Source organism: Spinacia oleracea, chromosome 1, assembly GCF_020520425.1.
Source record: "Spinacia oleracea cultivar Varoflay chromosome 1, BTI_SOV_V1, whole genome shotgun sequence".
In the NCBI taxonomy this organism is placed as follows: domain Eukaryota; kingdom Viridiplantae; phylum Streptophyta; class Magnoliopsida; order Caryophyllales; family Amaranthaceae; genus Spinacia; species Spinacia oleracea.
Genome location: NC_079487.1, coordinates 86,425,530 through 86,445,832, shown reverse-complemented (window position 1 = coordinate 86,445,832; position 20,303 = coordinate 86,425,530). Strand labels below are relative to the sequence as shown.

Here is a 20,303-nt window from a genome sequence, read left to right as displayed (position 1 = left end):
AACTGTCAGTAGTCAAAACTCATAAGTAGGCTTTGAGGACCCATCACAAGCACATTGGGTCGGGCTAAATTTGATAACTAAAAAGTCTAGTTTTATGTTTCCCAAGCCCGCAATTTTTGAAAAAACTTTTGGACTGGGCCAGGCCTGGAAAGGGGCCGGAAAACTGCTGCCCAAACCCGTAAAATATCCGGGCTCATATTGATCAGATCTTGCACCATTTGCCGTCCTAATATACTAATGAATTGCTTCAGCATTATTAACTAATCCGGAAATGGCACTAGTTCAACCAAAAAATATGACTTAGACCGGCGCAATTGAAAAAGGAGAGCATCGAGAATGGGATTATTTTAGGAGGAGGGAGAAAATTGGCAGTATGGGGATAGTTTTTGGGCTATGAATTGGCTATTATTGAGATAAATTGAGCAATTTTGGTTGACAATACTGTTCTTAAGGTCTGGACTAGTGTTTGATTTATCACTTAAATTTTTGTCGGGATTGCGGCCTGATGCCTGATGGTGAGGATGGATGTGTCGTTGACAAGTGGAGTTCATGTTAAGGGAAAGATTAGAGGCAACAAGTTCAAGTTGGGATTCCAATATTCCATTAATTGGTGATGCTGGAGGTGGTGATGGTGGTGGTGTAAGATTTACATTGGAATTGGGAAGGTGTTGTATTATTTTGCAGGTTGGCAGTTGTTTGGAGAGTTGGTTCTCTCTAGAATGTTGATGAAGAGAGTGATTAGAGAGAATCTATCAATATTCTATTAAACTTCTTGTCGTCAATATTTTTTGTGGTGCAGACTTTTTGTTATCAATAATGTTTTTGTTTTGTTAATAATAATCTTACTTTCTTATTAGTTATGAACTTATGATATACTGCGTGTAAAAATATTCAACATTGTTTATTTTATTGTTAAGAATAGACCAGGAGTCATAAACTCTAGATATACAAAATGGGCCAAATTGTGTGAAACTATTTATGTTTCTTAGAACACTACTTAAATTTAATGGCTAAACAATTCTATTTCTCAAAAGTATTTCTCTAGAAATAGTTTCTATAAAACTACTTTCAGGAAACAGAAAACAACAGAAGCTTGGCCAAATAGACCCTATGTTAGTAATGCTACTTGCCCTTAATACGATCATTCCCTATGTGAAGAAACTAATAGGTGTGTCCAACATTTGAAATTTGAAGCATCATTTTAGGAATAATCCACATATGAACTTTGGGATTTTGGTCACTAGGGAACAAGTAGGCAACTGTGCAACTCTACTAGTGCATTCATTCACTACTAGTCACCAGTCAGCAGTCCTAGGGGGTGAGACAATATAAAGCAGTGTTCTATTATGATTTATTATTGATGACTATCATTATTTTAGTTTCAAGTTTACTGGAAAAGATTGTGATGAAGTACCTTATTTTGCCACAAATATTGTCAACAGCTCTTGTTTTACCTTATTACCTATGTCCATCTCAAGAACAAAATATATGTCCAAAAAGGGTGTCGCAGGAAAATAAAAGAGCTGGGGTATCGGAGAATAATGCTGCAGTTGTCATTTTATTTAGTGTTGATGCAGAGATGAGTATAATGTATGGAGTGGATATATGTCCAAAATGGGTAGCAGGAATAAATGGCCTTGTCTGCTCTCTGATATGCACACATCCTCCCTCAGAGTGAAGCCTTCTAAAGAGAAACTTTGTGGTTTGCGCAATAGTTTGAATTGGATACTATGGGAAATAGCAGTTGATGTCTTATACGGTTGTACCAGTAGGTTTGGAGATGCCTTCCCATGGTCACTGGCTGTGAACTTTTAGTATTTGAGGAGTTTGCTCATTAGCATAGTTCAGAGCTTAACTCATTAATTGTAGGGAAATCATTTTTGCAATTTGTGCGTGCATGCATTTGTGCACCAGTGCGTCTTTGTCATTTTGTACAGATCTTTCCTTGTAGAATGTCGACCTGTTAGGTGGACAGGCCTGCAAGGACTGAGTACGTTTTCGCTTTCATGACATTCTTTCTCCTTGTTCACCGCAACTCTTTTCGAATTCGTTAGTTTGATTGCTCTGTTGACAAATGTGCACTGATCTGTGCTGATCTGATCTGCACTGATCTGTGCTGATCTGATCTGCACTGATCTGTATCTGTTCGGTACATTTTTTATCACCTCACCCTGATCACCTCACCCTGATAGCACTGATCTGTGATATCTGCATTGATCTGATATCCTTCTGTATGCTAGTGCACTGATCTGCTGCTGCGCGCACATTTTGTAACCACCCTTCTGTATGTTTTACTTGATGCAGGAACAACATAGGTACGATGAATGAAAACCAAATTGTTGTTGGGCATGAATCAAAAGGTGGAAAGACTCCCACAACGGGTGACGAATCACAAGATGTTAGTACGATTACAAAGACCATTAAAGGCCGTGGTCCGTCAAAAGGTGTTAAAGTCCCTAAGCCTATGTTCCTTGAGTATAATGTATATAATGTCCCCGATGGACAATGGTCTCATGAATACGGGAAGCAAGTTGGGAGTTGTGCTACTAGAATTAATATTAACGTCCCATTATATCCAAAGGTAGATGAGCAAACCAAGAAGGGGTTTTGGGAGGAGACTAAGGTAAGCATTGGATATTAACTTGATTTGTATATTTTTAAAATTGTTTAATTTGATTTAAATACTATTTTTATAATCTAACTTTTTTTAATTATTAACAGCTTATGTTCCACATTACTGATGATTCTAATCATTCGAGGGAGAAATATTTCCATTCTTGTGTGGCGAAACGATTTAGTTGTTTCAAGAGCAAGTTGGTGCGCCGATGGATAACTATGAAGGAAAAGAAGCCAAAAAGTCAAACAAACAAGATTCCTTGGGATGTCTACAACCATATCACAGAGGATGATTGGAAGACTTTTGTTAAACATTATTTCCTGCCAGAGTCATTGGTAATGTCAATATTTCTTTAACTTGTCCTTAAAGAGTTTTTCATGTAGCAAACTGACATTGGTTCTAGGACAAAAAGTTATCAGAAAAAACATTTATTTCCATCTTTTTATGTTGTCTTTGACAGCTTCGTAGTGAAAAGGCGAGGAAAAGTGCATCATGCAACAAGAACCCACATCGCACCGGCCAAAAGGGTTATAATAGAAAGCGACTAGATTGGATAAAAGATGGACGACTTCCACCAGATGCAGCTTTACCTATCTCGAGTAGCTCCTCGGTGAACTCATCAGTGACCTCAAATGTTGATAGAGTTAGAAAATACAGATCAAAGGAGTGGATTTTGGCCCATCAAGTACAAAATAAAGAGGGAAAGTGGGAAATTGACCCGAACGATACAGAAGTTGTTGAAATCGCAACAAAAGCTGTAAGTAGTGATAATTAATTAATATTTACTTGCTTTGATTAGAGAATATAAAGTAATTTTACTTTCCTAATTGGCAGTTAGAGTACATCGCAGAAGAGGAAAAAGGAAATCTTTCTTTCGAACAGGGTGAGGATGCCCTCACTAAAGCTATAGGGAAAAAAGATCATCGTGGGCGTGTCAAGGGAACAGGTGGCATGGTTGGTATCAAAAAGGCTTTCGGTCCGTGTAATCGACATAGTAGACGTGACCATGGTGAAGCTTCATCAGAAAATTACGAATCAATCAGAGCTTCTGTGAAAAAGGAGTTTGAAGGTGAATTAGAGAAAAGGGTAGAGAAAAGGGTGGTAGAGGCCCTCCAAAAGCAACTAAGCACCTTGTTAAAAACAGGACAACTAAACTCCATTTCTACCCCGATACTTGATGACCTCCACTTAAATGATTCTGCCAGAGTTGACCTTGATGTTAGTGCTACAAGAACCACTCGTCACATCTTAGTGCCGCAACCACGCGAGCTAAAGGTACGACGTAGTCACTCTTTTTTAACATAGTTTCTTGATCCTTTTATGTTTTTAGTTGACATTTACTTAATAATTTGTATCACTTACAAAGTTGCATTGAAACCTTTGTTTATGAAGGAAAGGACTCCATGTCGTCTTGCCCTTGAGGATAAAGTTTCGGGCAACAACATTGTCGTGGCGGATGGTATGGTACAACCCTCAGATGGTGCATTGCCCCAACATTTTACATCGATGAAGCCTGGTCACTATAAAGTCCAAGTTGATTTTGTTTACGACGGACATGTTGATGATATTCTTCCGGTACCTACGGGAGATGGTTTCACTAACTTAGGCGGTGCTCTGGGTAGTTTTGTGCAATGGCCCATACACTTAGTGATTTTCGAAGACGGCGAGGTATATATGTTTTATGGTTTAGGATGTATATGTCCACGCAAGCACATTCGACATCTTACCTACTCTTGTTTTTGTTGAATTTTAAAGGATTGTACTTCACCTCCTAAAAAGAAGTCCAAGCCTAATGTTTCTAAAGAGAGGGATGGTAGCTCCAAGAAAAAGACAACGGTATTAGCGGCCCAAAAGAAGACAACAGACTTAGCATCCAAGGTAAACCCTCTAAAACTCATTCGAACCTAAAATGACATTTCCGCTCCCAACTTTGAACTAAAGAACCTAAGGACTCATTTGATTCTTATTACACGACTAATATGCATAGTTTTAAGTTTCTAAAACTCATTCGAACCTATTTATGCACATTTATGGCTCGTTGGGTCGTTATAGGTCATATATAGAGCTAAAATGACATTTTCGCTCCCAACTTTGAACTAAAGAACCTAAGGACTCATTTGATTCTTCTTACACGACTAATATGCATAGTTTTAAGTTTCTAAAACTCATTCGAACCTATTTATGCACATTTATGGCTCGTTGGGTCATTATAGGTCATATATAGAGCTAAAATGACATTTTCGCTCCCAACTTTGAACTAAAGAAACTAAGGACTCATTTGATTCTTATTACATGCCTAATATGCATAGTTTTAAGTTTCTAAAACTCATTCCAACCTATTTATGCACATTTAAGGCTCGTTGGGTCGTTATAGGTCATATATAGAGCTAAAATGACATTTCCGCTCCCAACTTTGAACTAAAGAACCTAAGGACTCATTTGATTCTTATTACATGACTAATATGCATAGTTTTAAGTTTCTAAAACTCATTCCAACCTATTTATGCACATTAAAGGCTCGTTGGGTCGTTATAGGTCATATATAGAGCTAAAATGACATTTCCGCTCCCAACTTTGAACTAAAGAACCTAAGGACTCATTTGATTCTTATTACACGACTAATATACATAGTTTTAAGTTTCTAAAACTCATTCGAACCTATTTATGCACATTTATGGCTCGTTGGGTCGTTATAGGTCATATATAGAGCTAAAATGACATTTCCGCTCCCAACTTTGAACTAAAGAACCTAAGGACTCATTTGATTCTTATTACACGACTAATATGCATAGTTTTAAGTTTCTAAAACTCATTCGAACCTATTTATGCACATGTATGGCTCGTTGGGTCGTTATAGGTCATATATAGAGCTAAAATGACATTTCCGCTCCCAACTTTGAACTAAAGAACCTAAGGACTCATTTGATTCTTATTACATGACTAAAATGCATAGTTTTAAGTTTCTAAAACTCATTCCAACCTATTTATGCACATTTAAGGCTCGTTGGGTCGTTATAGGTCATATATAGAGCTAAAATGACATTTTCGCTCCCAACTTTGAACTAAAGAACCTAAGGACTCATTTGATTATTATTACATGACTAATATGCATAGTTTTAAGTTTCTAAAACTCATTCCAACCTATTTATGCACATTAAAGGCTCGTTGGGTCGTTATAGGTCATATATATAGCTAAAATGACATTTCCGCTCCCAACTTTGAACTAAAGAACCTAAGGACTCATTTGATTCTTATTACACGACTAATATGCATAGTTTTAAGTTTCTAAAACTCATTCGAACCTATTTATTCACATTTATGGCTCGTTGGGTCGTTATAGGTCATATATAGAGCTACAATGACATTTTCGCTCCCAACTTTGAACTAAAGAACCTATGGACTCATTTGATTCTTATTACATGACTAATATGTATAGTTTTAACTTTCTAAAACTCATTCCAACCTATTTATGCACATTAAAGGCTCGTTGGGTCGTTATAGGTCATATATAGAGCTAAAATGACATTTTCGCTCCCAACTTTGAACTAAAGAACCTAAGGACTCATTTGATTCTTATTACATGACTAATATGCATAGTGTTAAGTTTCTAAAACTCATTCCAACCTATTTATGCACATTTAAGGCTCGTTGGGTCGTTATAGGTCATATATAGAGCTAAAATGACATTTCCGCTCCCAACTTTGAACTAAAGAACCTAAGGACTCATTTGATTCTTATTACATGACTAATATGCATAGTTTTAAGTTTCTAAAACTCATTCCAACCTATTTATGCACATTAAAGGCTCGTTGGGTCGTTATAGGTCATATATAGAGCTAAAATGACATTTCTGCTCCGAACTTTGAACTAAAGAACCCAAGGACTCATTTGATTCTTATTACACGACTAATATGCATAGTTTTAAGTTTCTAAAACTCATTCGAAACTATTTATGCACATTTATGGCTCGTCGGGTCGTTATAGGTCATATATAGAGCTAAAATGACATTTCCGCTCCCAACTTTGAACTAAAGAACCTGAGGACTCATTTGATTCTTATTACACGACTAATATGCATAGTTTTAAGTTGCTAAAACTCATTCGAGCCTATTTATGCACATTTATGGCTCGTTGGGTCGTTATAGGTCATATATAGAGCTAAAATGACATTTTCGCTCCCAACTTTGAACTAAAGAACCTAAGGACTCATTTGATTCTTATTACATGACTAATATGCATAGTTTTAAGTTTCTAAAACTCATTCCAACCTATTTATGCACATTTAAGCCTCGTTGGGTCGTTATAGGTCATATATAGAGCTAAAATGACATTTCCGCTCCCAACTTTGAACTAAAGAACCTAAGGACTCATTTGATTCTTATTACACGACTAATATGTATAGTTTTAAGTTTCTAAAACTCATTCGAACCTATTTATGCTCATTTATGGCTCGTTGGGTCGTTATAGGTCATATATAGAGCTAAAATGACATTTTCGCTCACAACTTTGAACTAAAGAACCTAAGGACTCATTTGATTCTGATTACGTAACTAATATGCATAGTTTTAAGTTTCTAAAACTCATTCCAACCTATTTATGCACATTTAAGGCTCGTTGGGTCGTTATAGGTCATATATAGAGCTAAAATGACATTTTCGCTCCCATCTTTGAACTAAAGAACCTAAGGACTCATTTGATTCTTATTACATGACTAATATGCATAGTTTTAAGTTTCTAAAACTCATTCCAACCTATTTATGCACATTTAAGGCTCGTTGGGTCATTATAGGTCATATATAGAGCTAAAATGACATTTCCGCTCCCAACTTTGAACTGAAGAACCTAAAGACTCATTTGATTCTTATTACACGACTAATATGCATAGTTTTAAGTTTCTAAATCTCATTCGAACCTATTTATGCACATTTAAGGTTCGTTGGGTTGTTATAGGTCATATATAGAGCTAAAATGACATTTTCGCTCCCAACTTTGAACTAGAAAACCTAAGGACTCATTTGATTCTTATTACATGACTAATGCTAATTGACTATTGTTATAGGAATTTTCGCATCCAAAGAAGTCGAATTCTAAGCCTAAGTCCAACTTAGAGGTGGTGGGTAGTTGTGATCGTAAAACACAAGAATGAACCACCAAAAGCAAGAAAGTTGGACTTGTATACGATGCAATGCAAGGTCTTGGCCCGTCATGCAAATACTTGCAGTTTATCATGACTTCGGCGCCTGATGATATATATGATAATACTACCATCCCATTGGCGGCCTCAGTTTGGCACTCGGATTTTGATCAAGAAACATACATAACTGCGTCTGATATATGAGAGTTCCTTCGCGGGGCGTGCTTAAACATTTCAGCGATCCAAGTCTACATATTGTAATTAAATGTTTCATTGTTGTTAATATAACTATTATTTCTTTGAAGTTTTTTCTCTTTATCGATCTTAATAGTGTAATCTTGTTTATTTTGTAGGTGTTTATTGCACGATCATGCCAAATCATTTGAAATGTCTCGGATTTCGTTCATTTGTCCCGAGATTATGTCAAGCACTAGAATCAAGGCCGACCCTGGAGCGCCAACAATGTATTTGAAAAAAAAATTCCAAGCTGAAATTGAAAAGGAGAAGATGGGTAATCCTAACCTAACTAATTGGTTTTTAATCCCATATAATCAAGAGTAAGTGTGTTATATAAGTTTCATATATAATATTAATTATTATTGTTATTAAATATTTACTATATCATTTATAAATTATATAGAAATCATTGGAATTTATACGTGATGGACCTACGTAGAGGTTATGTATATATTTTCGATTCTGCTAGAGATCCATGTCGAATAGATTATGCATGGGGAATCTTGTGTTTGTAAGTTCTTTTGCTTACAAATTACATTAGTCTTTAAGAAACCTAAGCCAAAATCATATTCATGAGTACCCGTGTTTCGTTAATTTTCTAGGGCATACCAAGTGTACAAGTGCAATGGTGGGAATTGTCCGAATAAAATGAGTTTTAAGTCGTGTAAACCCATTCATATAGAGGTATAACATGTTTCTTAATTAGCTTTTTGCTTTGTTTTTATTAACTATTGGCTTGCAAGATAAAGTATTATGTTTCTTAATTAGTGTGCTCAACAAATCGGCGGAACTGAGTGTGGCTATTACGTTATGAAGTTCATGTTAGAGATAGTCACGTTACAACATGACTATGAAGGCCGGCTAGATGAGGTAAGTAACTAATTGATTCGTATTCTAGACTACTAATACATTGTCATTAGTTGCTTGAATGTTAAAATGTGACATTTCATTTGCATTTAATCGATCTAATGCTCCATCAAATTTTTGTTTTTGTAAGGTTTATACTCCGAGGACTGCGCCTTATGCTAGTGAGGAAATTGATGTGGTTCGTGAGCAATGGGCGAAGTTTTTTACCACCAAGTATTTATTATTGACATGAGGGCGCTTGATCGAGTTGGTTTAGATGTTATAGAACAATCTTTTATGTTAAAATATATGCGTACGTTGAAATTGGAACGTAAATATATTTAAATGTATCGGTATGTGCACTTTTGGTTTTGGGATATATACAAAACTCCAGTTGTTGTTTTTATATTTGTTATACAGGTTGCGTTATTCTATTATTGTTTTGACAGGTTTCTATATTTGGTGCAAGGCACTCTAGGTATCCCTAAAGAAAATTAGAATTTTCCCGCCAAAAGTGCTTTGTTGCAGCGTACATATATATTGTACGCTGCAACAAGGGAAAAAAATTTCGCAAAATTCCAGACTTGTTTCAGCGTACAAATAAATGTACGCGACAAAAAGTTGAGTCTTTTACAACGTACATATGTATGTACGCTGCAACAAGTCCAAATTTTTGCCAATTTTTTGACACTTGTTGCAGCGTACATACATATGTACGCTGCAAAAAACCACTTTTTGCAGCGAACATTGTACGCTGCAACAAGTTCAGACTTGTTGCAGGCCCCCCAATTGCAGCATACGATGTACGCTGCAACAAGGGTCTAAAAGCCCGCTGCAATAAGGGTTTTTTCTACTAGTGGGTGCTCGTGCTTGCGGGCAAGAGAGAGTCGGACGAAAGAGAGAGCAAAAGAGAGGAGAGAGAAATTCTGAAATTTGTGAGGGGATCATTAATTAGGGAGGGGTGTATTTATAGTTTCCTAATCCCTATTGGCCTTAGGTTAGGGTTTTGCATTGGGCTTTGCAATTGGGTTTAAATTAGAATTAAAAGCTTTAAGGCTTTGTTGGGTTCACCAACTAAATGGAATTGGGCTCGGAATTTATTTAAAACACGACCCAAATAAATTCCCGAATAAAATAGAAAAATAAATTCATTTAATTTATTTATGAAATGCGGATTTAATAAATAAATAATAATTATATTATTTAAAATAAAAATACATTTAAATCATTAATAAATGTAATTAAATTCGTAAAATACTTTATAAATACATTAAAATATATTTATAAATTCAGAAAAATACGAGGTATTACAATTCAATGTAACAATCGGGGCATCGTCAGAGCCATACACTAGTTTGTTAATTAAACATAGTCCTATATATATGCTACGCGTTCTTAAAAGTGTGCACATTTGCTAAAACATGTAATTACTTTATTTAAAACTAAAAAAAAATTATATTTATATGTAACAAAATCTATTTAGGAATTAATGTCATAAAAATTAACTAAATAAATGTAATTTTTTTTTTTTACTTGTTTATTTTTTTGCGTTGTTCGCTTCAAGATGGTTGTATAACCATATAAAATTAGGGTGTGATTAAGAGTAAGATTAAGTTTAATTTTGCAATAAACAAATATGATATTGAAGGGATGGATACCATGTTTTTTACAGTCTTACTTGCTTTCATGTTTGCTAGTGAAATTCAATTAAATTGTTGTTGACTTTTGGCTATCACGTGCATGAAAATTTTGTTTTTTGTAATATGACATTAAATAATCAGTTTTTAGAATTATTACAATTAAGTTTATAATTAATTAAATTAAATAATGAACTTAGTACAGCCATTACGCTATTACATAGGGTACACTAAAAGACCATTTACTAAAATGACCTAGGAGTTCCCTTATAGAATAGTGATATTGTGAGGGGGTCGAAAAAGCACGAGGCTAATGCGTGACCTCATCCCTCGTGGGTGTGACGCTTCTTTTTGTCAAATCAAGTGTAATTGGATTTCCTGTGAGTTTACACCCAATTGACTAGTAATATAGGAGTTGCCATTCAGTTTTTAACGACAATGAGAAAAATTGACAAAACCCGGTTATCGTGACATAAAGGGAGTGCAATTATGTTTGACCACGACGGCCGTAGGTTCCCTTGTGATCCCTGGTGGTGGTGATCGCTCAACGTACACCCGCAGGGTAGAGATTGAGGGTTCGGGGGACTGTAACTACCGAGAGGAGTACTCGCTCTTCGATAACTCCAGAGGCAGGATATCCTTACTAGCTCAGCATAAATAATTGAAGGGACATGCGTTAACTATTAAACTAATCTGAGTTGATTTTATCAATATGCAACATATAGTACTAGATCGAGCGCGATTATCTGATTTAGATTGTTTTAAGGGACCTAGCATGATAATCCAATTTCCCAAAAATATCATATTTATTAGGCGTGATCAAACAATCAGATTTTAGTTAATTTAACAGTTCATAAAAGGGCGAGGAAAGCAATTAAACCATGGAAAAGGGACACATTACGACGCACCCTTGAGAGGTGCGTCACGGTTCTCAGAAAACTAACCACTTTGACTTTGCTATTTCTCCTTTTATTTAACGAATCTCAAATTATGGGACGGGATACGTTATGTTCGATTTATGGATCGATTGCGACAGAACGCGTGATCAGTTTTGCAGCGTGAGGCTTAGGCTTAGGGGTTTAGAGTCAATACTCAAAATATAATTGTGTGTTGTTGTGTTCCTTTCACGTCGAATTTAGGGGCCTATTTATAGGGAAGAGTTCGTGGAAAGATAGAATTGCAGAGTTCTAATCCACAAAGAATTAGGAAAAAACACGTACCAGGTATTTTCAGCGCCCAGGCCTGGGCGCCGAAGATTTCGGCGCCCAGAACCAGGCGTTGAAAATAGAATCTCCGTTTTTCTTAGTCAGATTCGGATTCCTAGAATCCGGAGTATTTGAGATTTAATTGAGTCTTTTAGTGCGTATTAACCTTGTGACGGGATGCGTCTGGGCCCGTTACGAACTCTAGGCTCGTTAGGATTTTAATTAATACGTAACTCTTATTTTCGAATCATATTAGGAATAGGATTCTCTCATAATTTCTATCTCATTTAGGATTTATGTTGGAGTGCAACACCTAATTCTGACAGGTTTCTATCTTTTATGACTTGCCACTTTTAACAACTACCCATTACGGAAGTTACTATTTTTAGCAGGTTTCCATAAATAGCAGGTTTCTATAAATAGCAGGTTTCGGGTGAAATGAAAAGGGATTTGAGATTCGTTATTTTATAGGAGATGCGTTGTCAAGTGGAGATTTACGCTTTCATCATCGAACCTTCCCTTTCGGGAATGGGGACAAAAGTAGGTGCCTACAGTTAGCCCCCACTTTGACTGAGTCTTGGAGTAAGACGATGGTCAAAGTATTAGACGGAGTGCGTCGCACAAGCCATGGTGACCTGTTTGGCGAGGGTCTCACGAGCCCCCGAGTGATAACATTTGACTTAAGGGTCATCACTTGAAGTGTCGACATATCCCTCACGTGTCATTGGGATTTGTCAACGGATAATATAGAAACTTCCTCACTTTGTCATTGGAAGGATCTAAAGAAGCTTAGAAAATCCCTCACTTTGTCATTGGGAGTAGCTACAGATGTTTTCAAAATCAAAGCTATAAAGTGTAATTGGGCCTGGCCAAGCCCAACCACGAGGTAAAAAATGTTTTTAAAGATTCTCATTTTCAGGGCTAGCTAAACGAGAAAATCCCCTTGTTTTTATGGGACGTAAAACGAAGGAAAATTCAGCACATCGTTCTTTTTTGGAAAAAACGGAAAACCAATCTTTGGAAAAAGGGAAAGCTACTCACATCGTTCTTTTTTGGAAAAACGGAAAACCAGAAAAAGTTATCGCTGCAGCGACTAAGGACCTGCGCAGTTAGTGACGCAGACCCTGCCGGCTAAAGATGGCGAGCCTATCCGCTTAGGGTGGACACCCCGTCTGATAGAAGTGGACGAATCTATTTTGAAATTTGTTTTGTGTTTATTTTTTTGAAAAATGAGGACCTACGTGGTTTGTGCCGTAGACCCCGTCGGCTGAAGATGGCGAGCCTGTTTCATTTTGAATTTTGAAAATTTCATTTTTGGAAAACTGAGGACCTGCGCGGCTAGTGACGCAGACCCCGCCCGCTGAAGGTGGGCGAGCCCTGTCCGCTGAGGGTGGACATCCCTGAATTCGTTTTTTCTTGATTTGGAACTCGCGTGGTTCGTGACGCGATCTTGCCAACTGAGATGGGCAAGTTTCCTATTTTTCATCGTGATTTCTTTTGTTTATTCTTGCAAGAGCGAATTCTTTCGAGGGATGCTCGAATTTAGTTGTAACCTGAACGGGGGTTGACAACGGATTTAGACGGACCTTTGTCTTGCGACCGTATGCTTTCGTGGTTTTGAGCTAGTCTTTACAGCTCAATTTTTCCACTACTTGGGTCTTTGATTAGAGGACCACGTACAAGTATCAACGGCGACCTTTGTCTTGAGGTCGTAAACTGGTTTTATTTTTTTAAGACATCCAAACACGGGACTTCATACAGCGTAGTCTGGGAATATTGTTTTAACTTTTCATATTCTCTTTTGAAATATATATTTTCTTTCGAGCCCCCCAAGCATTCGTGCTTGACGGTCATTTCTTGTTAAAGAGGTTCCTTGGGGATATGCATTTTGTAATGTCCTTGATCGTGTTTGGGGATCGTGCTCGTAAGTGCGAGTGATCTTTGAAGTGGTATGCTACTTTGACGAAGTGGTGAGATGCGATTTTCGGCAATTTTCAAGTCGAATGAATATGGCAGGGCCCTATAGAAGTCAGAGCTGTTTTTTGGGCCTGGGCTCATTTTCGGCGCCCAGGCCAGGGCGTCAGAAATAATTTACGCCCAGGTGGGGCGTTGAAAATGTTGTTTGGGCCGGTCTTTTGATGACACAGTTGGCCTCTTGTTTTTTCGTTTATTTCACTTGGAAGTTCTATGTATTCTCTTTTCTTTTGTTTTTTTCTTTATTTTTAGAACGTGATGATTTTCTCGAGAAGCCGTAGCCGATTGGTGGACTACGGTGCCTGTCTCTTTGGGGCGATTATTTTAAGGAACTGTTGCTCTTAAAGCGTACAGTTATTGCGATAGTTGGGCGAGTCTATATGGCCCGAGGAACATACCTTGAGGCGTAAGACTTTGACCGCTCTTGTTGTTGTATATTTTTCCTTTTGAACGCGTTCGTGAATGTTCGATACTTAGAATGATGATGTGTATGTGCGAACGAGCGTTCATAGAATGGCCGTTGTGTGCGGTCCATTAATCAGTTTGCTTGAATCATTATTTTTTTTTTTTGAGCAATGACTTATTTTGAATAGTTTGCTTAGAAGCTTGATAGGGTTTAGGCCCATTCATGAAGTGGGCTCAAACGTCGTGCCCTTTCGTTTGTTCAAACATTTGCTTCGAGATTTTTTATTTTGCTATGGTTGTTTCGTAGCTTGGAGCCCCCAAGTATGCATGTTGGGATGCTTCCTTTTGGCGTACGATTTTCGTAGGTTCTTTCGATAAAGATGCCTTGGGGTTTCGCTCGTGTAGGTGCGAGCTATCCCTTCCGTGGTAGGTAATGTTTTGCTACCTTTAATCCTTAATGTAGAAGTCGTGTGGCTTGCATTTGGGCGATAAGTAGTCTTTGCCTCTTACTCTTGGTCGTGCTTGCATTAGTGCAATGTGCCTTACTGTTTTTTAGACTTGTACTGTGGGATGGTTGAACTTATGGTGCAACGTAGGCTTGTGTGGCCTAACGGCGTGTCTTAGAACATTCCTCCAAGTGTTGGGATATCATTATTATTTTTTGCATTGGAGTACTTCATCGCGCTGAATCGTTCAGGTGCTCGAACAAGTGTAGCACCTTCTGCGTGGGCGTGCACGGCTTATTACTTCGTTCGATGCGAGGATTCATAGATGTTTCTTTCTTGTTTTTATATCAGGGCAAGAAGCAAGCAGAGATATTCAGCGCCCAGGCTAGGGCGTTAAAGATATTGGCGCCCAGCTCTGTGCGTTGAAAATTATCTCTGGGTATATTTTGACAGTTCTTATCCTTGATTTTTCTTTCGCTTTTGCTTTGGAACGACGTAGACTGTGTAACGGGCGCTTATAGGGCGAGCGTTAGGTGCAGTAGTTTGATCGGAGTTTTGGTGACTCGCGATTTTCAGTTACCCTTGTTAGTGGGGTGACTTTATATATTCTAAGTAGTGCTTTAGAATTCGGGAGGGGTTGTAGTCATTCTAAGGTTCGTTTTACACGATTAAAGCTTAGGATTGTGCCCCTATGATGTATGTATAGCATTAGCGTCGAGAATTTGCGATAAAATCATCATTTCGAGCATTTTTAGATTGTTTTTCTCAAGCCCCCAATTGTAGCTACGGGATTGGCTTGGTGCTATAATGCTTTGCATAAGTTTTTATGCATTCATGGTGACATGGATCATGAATAGTTTGAACCAGACTCGTTTAGTGCGAGGTACGTTCGAGTAGTGACCTGCTACTTCTCTTGTAAATGTCGTATTATGCGACATCGCCATGGTCAAGGTAGTAACATGTGGAAGTGTGCCTTGACCAAAAGTTAGGTGCCTTTCTTTACCCATAATCATATTTAGAAATCTTTTTGACTCACTTGCAACATCAGGATAAACGCATACTTAGATTAAACCAACGACTCTTTATTATGTTCGAAGAAGTCTTTGAAAATTATTTGGAAATTATTTAAAATCCGAATCCTACTGTGTACAGTCCGAGGTGTCCTAAGTAAGTTGACTTATAGAAGGGTTCGTACAGGATTACATGAATGAATCAAAATACTGTTACGATTTTTGGAATGCTGTCTAAGTATTTGCTGGAAGCCAGGGTGCAGGCGTCAAGATATACTTGTGCCCGTTTGGCATATGCTTTAGGCTTTTAAGGCCATCTTTTCCAGAATTGCGGGAATATAAACCGTTTTCAGATTGACTTAGATTTACTTGGTGTATGTCTGCACAAGAGGTCAAGGTATACTTAATTCTTTCCCTAGCTCTTTCATTTCAATTTTTTAGCCCCCAGTTGCCGTTATGTCTTCCCGTTAATGATGTTTCAGATTTTGATTTTAGATGCCCGTGTCATATGTCTGAGTAGGGTGAGCCTTGGTTAAGTGCCAAGTCCTATTGACAATGTCTATTTTTTTTTTCAAAGGGGATTCGCAAGCATTTGAATTACCATGAACGGGTGCCCTGAGTTCGAAGGAACGACGGGGCAATGCCGTAGAACAATTCTCTTTATTGCAAGCTTACTGCCTTTACTACTTGTTGGCGATCATGACTGTGTCTAGTGGTGAAAGAAGGTCTTTAAGCGAACGACCATGTCTAGTGGTGAAAGAAAGTCTTTAAGTGAGTTAGTTCGCTTTAGGGAGGGTCAAGTCGAGTACTTTAGAGGTCATGGACGCTTGTGCTAGCCCCCATTTGAGTCTTGGCTAGGTGCCTAGGAGTGTGAGTGCTCTTTCTGGCAAGGGTACGTGCCCTTATTATTTTTCGATGTGTGCTCATTAATTTTGGCATTTTGATGACTTGGATTCTTCCTTTGATTTAAATTTTTCTTTCGACTTGGATTGCAAGTAATTAAATTTCAATAAGGGACTCTATTTCTTATTCTTGTTATTCTATAGGCTTTAATATTTTTGCAAATTGGTTGGACCGAATCATGGATTGCCTACGTATCCGCCTTAAATAGATTTAATTTGGAATCAGGTCTTGCGTAGTTCTTAGCCAAAAAATGGTTTCTTAGAATGCCGAATTCGATAAGTATGTTCTGAGATGGAAACATATTATTTGAAACGGTAGAATAAGTGAGGTTTATTATTATTTTAATCTGCTGCTTTGCCGTAAGCCAAAAATTTGTTTTATATATTTTTTGAGTACATGTATTTTTTGGTGGTACGTATGTCTGAATACGTGTTGTACCCCCCAAGTGTTCGTTATTGTTCCGTGTATCTGCGGATAAAATGACGAACACTTCTGGACAAATTTTAGCAAGCAGAGAGATTCAGCGCCCTGGCTGGGGCGCTAAAGATTTCGGCGCCCAGCTGTGGGCGCTGAAAATGACTTCTGGGCGGATCTTTTTTGGTGCGCTAGATGCTTCTTTTCCTTTTTAGACTAACTTTAGAGGGGCTTTGCAAAGTTTGCTTTTGTATTATTTACATTTTTTGTACTTTTCATTTGTCTTTTTTTTTTTTTTATATTCGTGACTCAAGACGGTTTGAAAGATGGGTTGAATGAGATAGGATAATTTGTATAGGTATTGGTCAAGCATGAGGATTATATTTGCTAGGGCTCACAATTTGCAGCCTCGGACTAGTGTCATGAGTTTACATCAACAAAGGGCAATGAGTAGCATGGGGACGGCTCAAGGGAATATCAACAGGATGCATTCAAACAAGTTATATGGTCATTATGCTAACGGTGGTGTAATAATGAGTTTGGGCTTTGGAAATAACGGGTATGACGCACGTGTCAATGGCCGTGCGTGGTTTGCAGTTGACAACAAGTTCAAGAACAAGAGTCGAGGTAATGGTTTCTTGGGTTATGGCAATCAGAACATGGATGGGTTAAATGAGCTGAACAGGGACCCCAGAGCGAAGGCGTCTAAGAACATAAGGATTGGAAAGGGTAGACATCGTAGAATTTAATGATTTGGATTGGTTGACTCAATTCTTTTCCTTCGTTTATTTGGGTAAATTTCGCACTTTGGGAGGTACGGGCTACGTATTTCATGGCTCACTCTTTTCGCTTTCTTCTCTTTCTATTTTTTTCTTTTTGCTTGGGATTTTCCCCAACATAAATCCTTCAAAAAATTTTATTTGGGCTAAGAGGTAGATGGTTGTGGTCTTTGAGTCACGAGGCGAAACTGAGTGAGCCTCGTTTGGTAGGCCTATAGTGGACCTTTAATTTTAGTGGGCCTAGGGTGGACCTTTAATTTTAGTAGGCCTAGGGTGGACCTTTTAAATTGTCTTACTTTGCAAGCGTATTTAGTCGTTTCTTAAAATGTGCAAATAGCGTAGATTCAAAATGTTGTTTTTACCTTATTGAAATTTAACGAAAGAATTACATCGAAAATATTTTTTTGCTTCTTTTTCAGATTCCAGTTTCTCGGATTTTAATTGGAAGTTGTGATTTAGACTCGAACTTTCATTAATTTTTCTGATTATAACCCGTGTATGAATACAAGGAGGTGGCCTGGACTCAAAATAATGACGTGGCGTAAGCCTATAATACTTGACCAAGCAACTCTCAGACTTAGGCTAATTGGACCATAACTTTCTTTGGTTGACACTTCAGATTTTAACCCTTGGGTGTTCATTTGTCATGCGCCATTTTGCTTAATGTTGGAAAGGTAGTTAATTGGGGAGATCAAATTTTTATTTTTTCAAGACTAGAATCATTAGTGCGGCTTCTCTCTTAGTGTGTATTGCTTTACCCCAATGGTAGCCTTATGGCATGCCGATTTGGGTATTTTCATGGTTGGTCATGTTGCATTCATGGAAAATCTTTTAGTCCGTACTTAGGAATACTTCAAGGGGCGAGTGGCTCGAGAGGACTATGATAGTCGTGACCCAATGTGATCATAAGCCTTGAGGCCATTAATTTTATTTTTGCCAATGGTATTGACGCCTTAGGTTCACTTTGGGGGTTGTGCGACTATGGAGGAATGATTTTCAGAATATGACTGTTTCCATTTTGCAAATACTTGAATTAAATAATATGTTCTTTTTATTGGTGAGAGAGAGTATTGAGGCCGTGGATTCTTAGCAAGGGATGACAATTACATATGGGTGCTTATTGATTTAAATGTTAGGAGGGGAGACTCAATATGGTTTAACCTTTTAACTTGCAGAACGACACCAAGCATTAGGACCGATTCTATGGATAAGACAACTAAGACTTAGGATTTAGATTGTACTTTGGCATAGCCTAGTCTAGACTCGGATTTATTTGAACATTTATTTTTTCTTGAAGACTTTATTCGAACATTATTTTTTGAATACTTTGCCCATGTGACATTCAAGGTCATTTAATTAGCATGCTTGATTTCGGAGCCGAGCATTGTCGTCGTAGGAGGCCTAACGACGACACAAAGAGTTATTTATTTTTTATGAGTCGCTTTTAGAATCGAGTGCTTTTCTTACGCCTCGCAGCAATTTTTTTTTTCGAAAAGTTTTTTTTGCTACGTATTTTCTTTTTCTCGGGCACCGAGGCTGCTGCGCCTGACCAGAAGGCCAAACAGCAACTTCAGCGCCCAGAGTCGGGCGTGAGAAATTCTGGCGCCCAGCCAGGGGCGTTGAAAATGCGTCCCTGGCTGGTTCTCGTTTTCTGTTTGCGTCTACTTTTTTTATGCGACTTCGATTTTGCGTGCTTGCCTAATAACGTCCTTTACGCGTTGTGCAGCGTTTGTGGGATTCGTTACAGGCCATCCCAAGCGTCGCTTATTTTTGTGGCGATCGTTCGGGTTTGCGGAACACGTATTTCGGTATAACTCTTTGGCAAATTGGTTTATGAATGTTTGGGAAATTTTTAAGGTCGTTGGTTTGCTAACATTGTTTGTGACACGATCACATATTTCGCTACACATTACCTACATCACATCATGAAGCAATAATAATATGTCACGTAGTTTATGATAGGCTTCTATGGGTAGTTTTTGCGCCTAGCTTGGTACCGCTTCTATCGCAGATCCAACACATGCCCCGGTCGAGGTAGTGTCTTCACAGACGAATTTCGCCCAAGAAGGCCAACCCGCAAGTGCAAGCCAAGGCGGCATGCAGGCGAGAGGGACCTAGTGGGCGAGCGATTGGGTTTGGGACGGGTGTACTACTAGAGAAAGTGCCGAGTGGACAACATTCGAAGCGTATGCACCCCTCGATTGGCGATGGGTATCCCTAGTCCCAACTCCCGAGATGAAACACCAAGGGAGGCAAGATTCGTTATGCGGTTCTGTCCGTTCACATTAATATGCTGATTTTCAGGTCGTCCCAACTTGATGGGGAAATAAACGCGGGGTAGGATCGTTTCACCCTTCGGCTATTTTGATTACCTACAAGCACGAGTATTTCCTTCACTATCCCCAGCGGAGTCGCCACTGTGAGGGGGTCGAAAAAGCACGAGGCTAATGCGTGACCTCGTCCCTCGTGGGTGTGACGCTTCTTTTTGTCAAATCAAGTGTAATTGAATTTCCTGTGAGTTTACACCAAATTGACTAGTAATATAGGAGTCGCCATTCAGTTTTTAACGACAATGAGAAAAACTGGCAAAACCCGGTTATCGTGACATAAAGGGAGTGCAATTATGTTTGACCACGACGGCTGTAGGTTCCCCTGTGATCCCTGGTGGTGGGGATCGCTCAACGTACACCCGCAGG

At 38.3% G+C, this 20,303-nt stretch overlaps 1 protein-coding gene across 1 annotated transcript; it reads left to right on the top strand.

The window, feature by feature from the left end:
• Positions 1–4,003: 4,003 nt before the first annotated feature.
• LOC130465498 (uncharacterized) lies at positions 4,004–7,955 on the top strand. The gene is made up of 3 exons (XM_056834279.1): positions 4,004–4,285; positions 4,373–4,495; positions 7,839–7,955. The coding sequence occupies exons 1-3, from the start codon at positions 4,004–4,006 to the stop codon at positions 7,953–7,955; spliced, it is 522 nt and encodes a 173-aa protein (XP_056690257.1).
• The last annotated feature ends 12,348 nt before the right edge of the window (positions 7,956–20,303 follow it).

Bases quoted from the DNA above. Each gene is read 5' to 3' on its own strand.
- LOC130465498 (XM_056834279.1), top strand. From the start codon at position 4,004: ATGAAGGAAAGGACTCCATGTCGTCTTGCCCTTGAGGATAAAGTTTCG. The intron at 4,286-4,372 runs GTATATATGTTT...TGAATTTTAAAG, and splicing joins TGATTTTCGAAGACGGCGAG to GATTGTACTTCACCTCCTAA. The intron at 4,496-7,838 runs GTAAACCCTCTA...AAATACTTGCAG, and splicing joins CAACAGACTTAGCATCCAAG to TTTATCATGACTTCGGCGCC.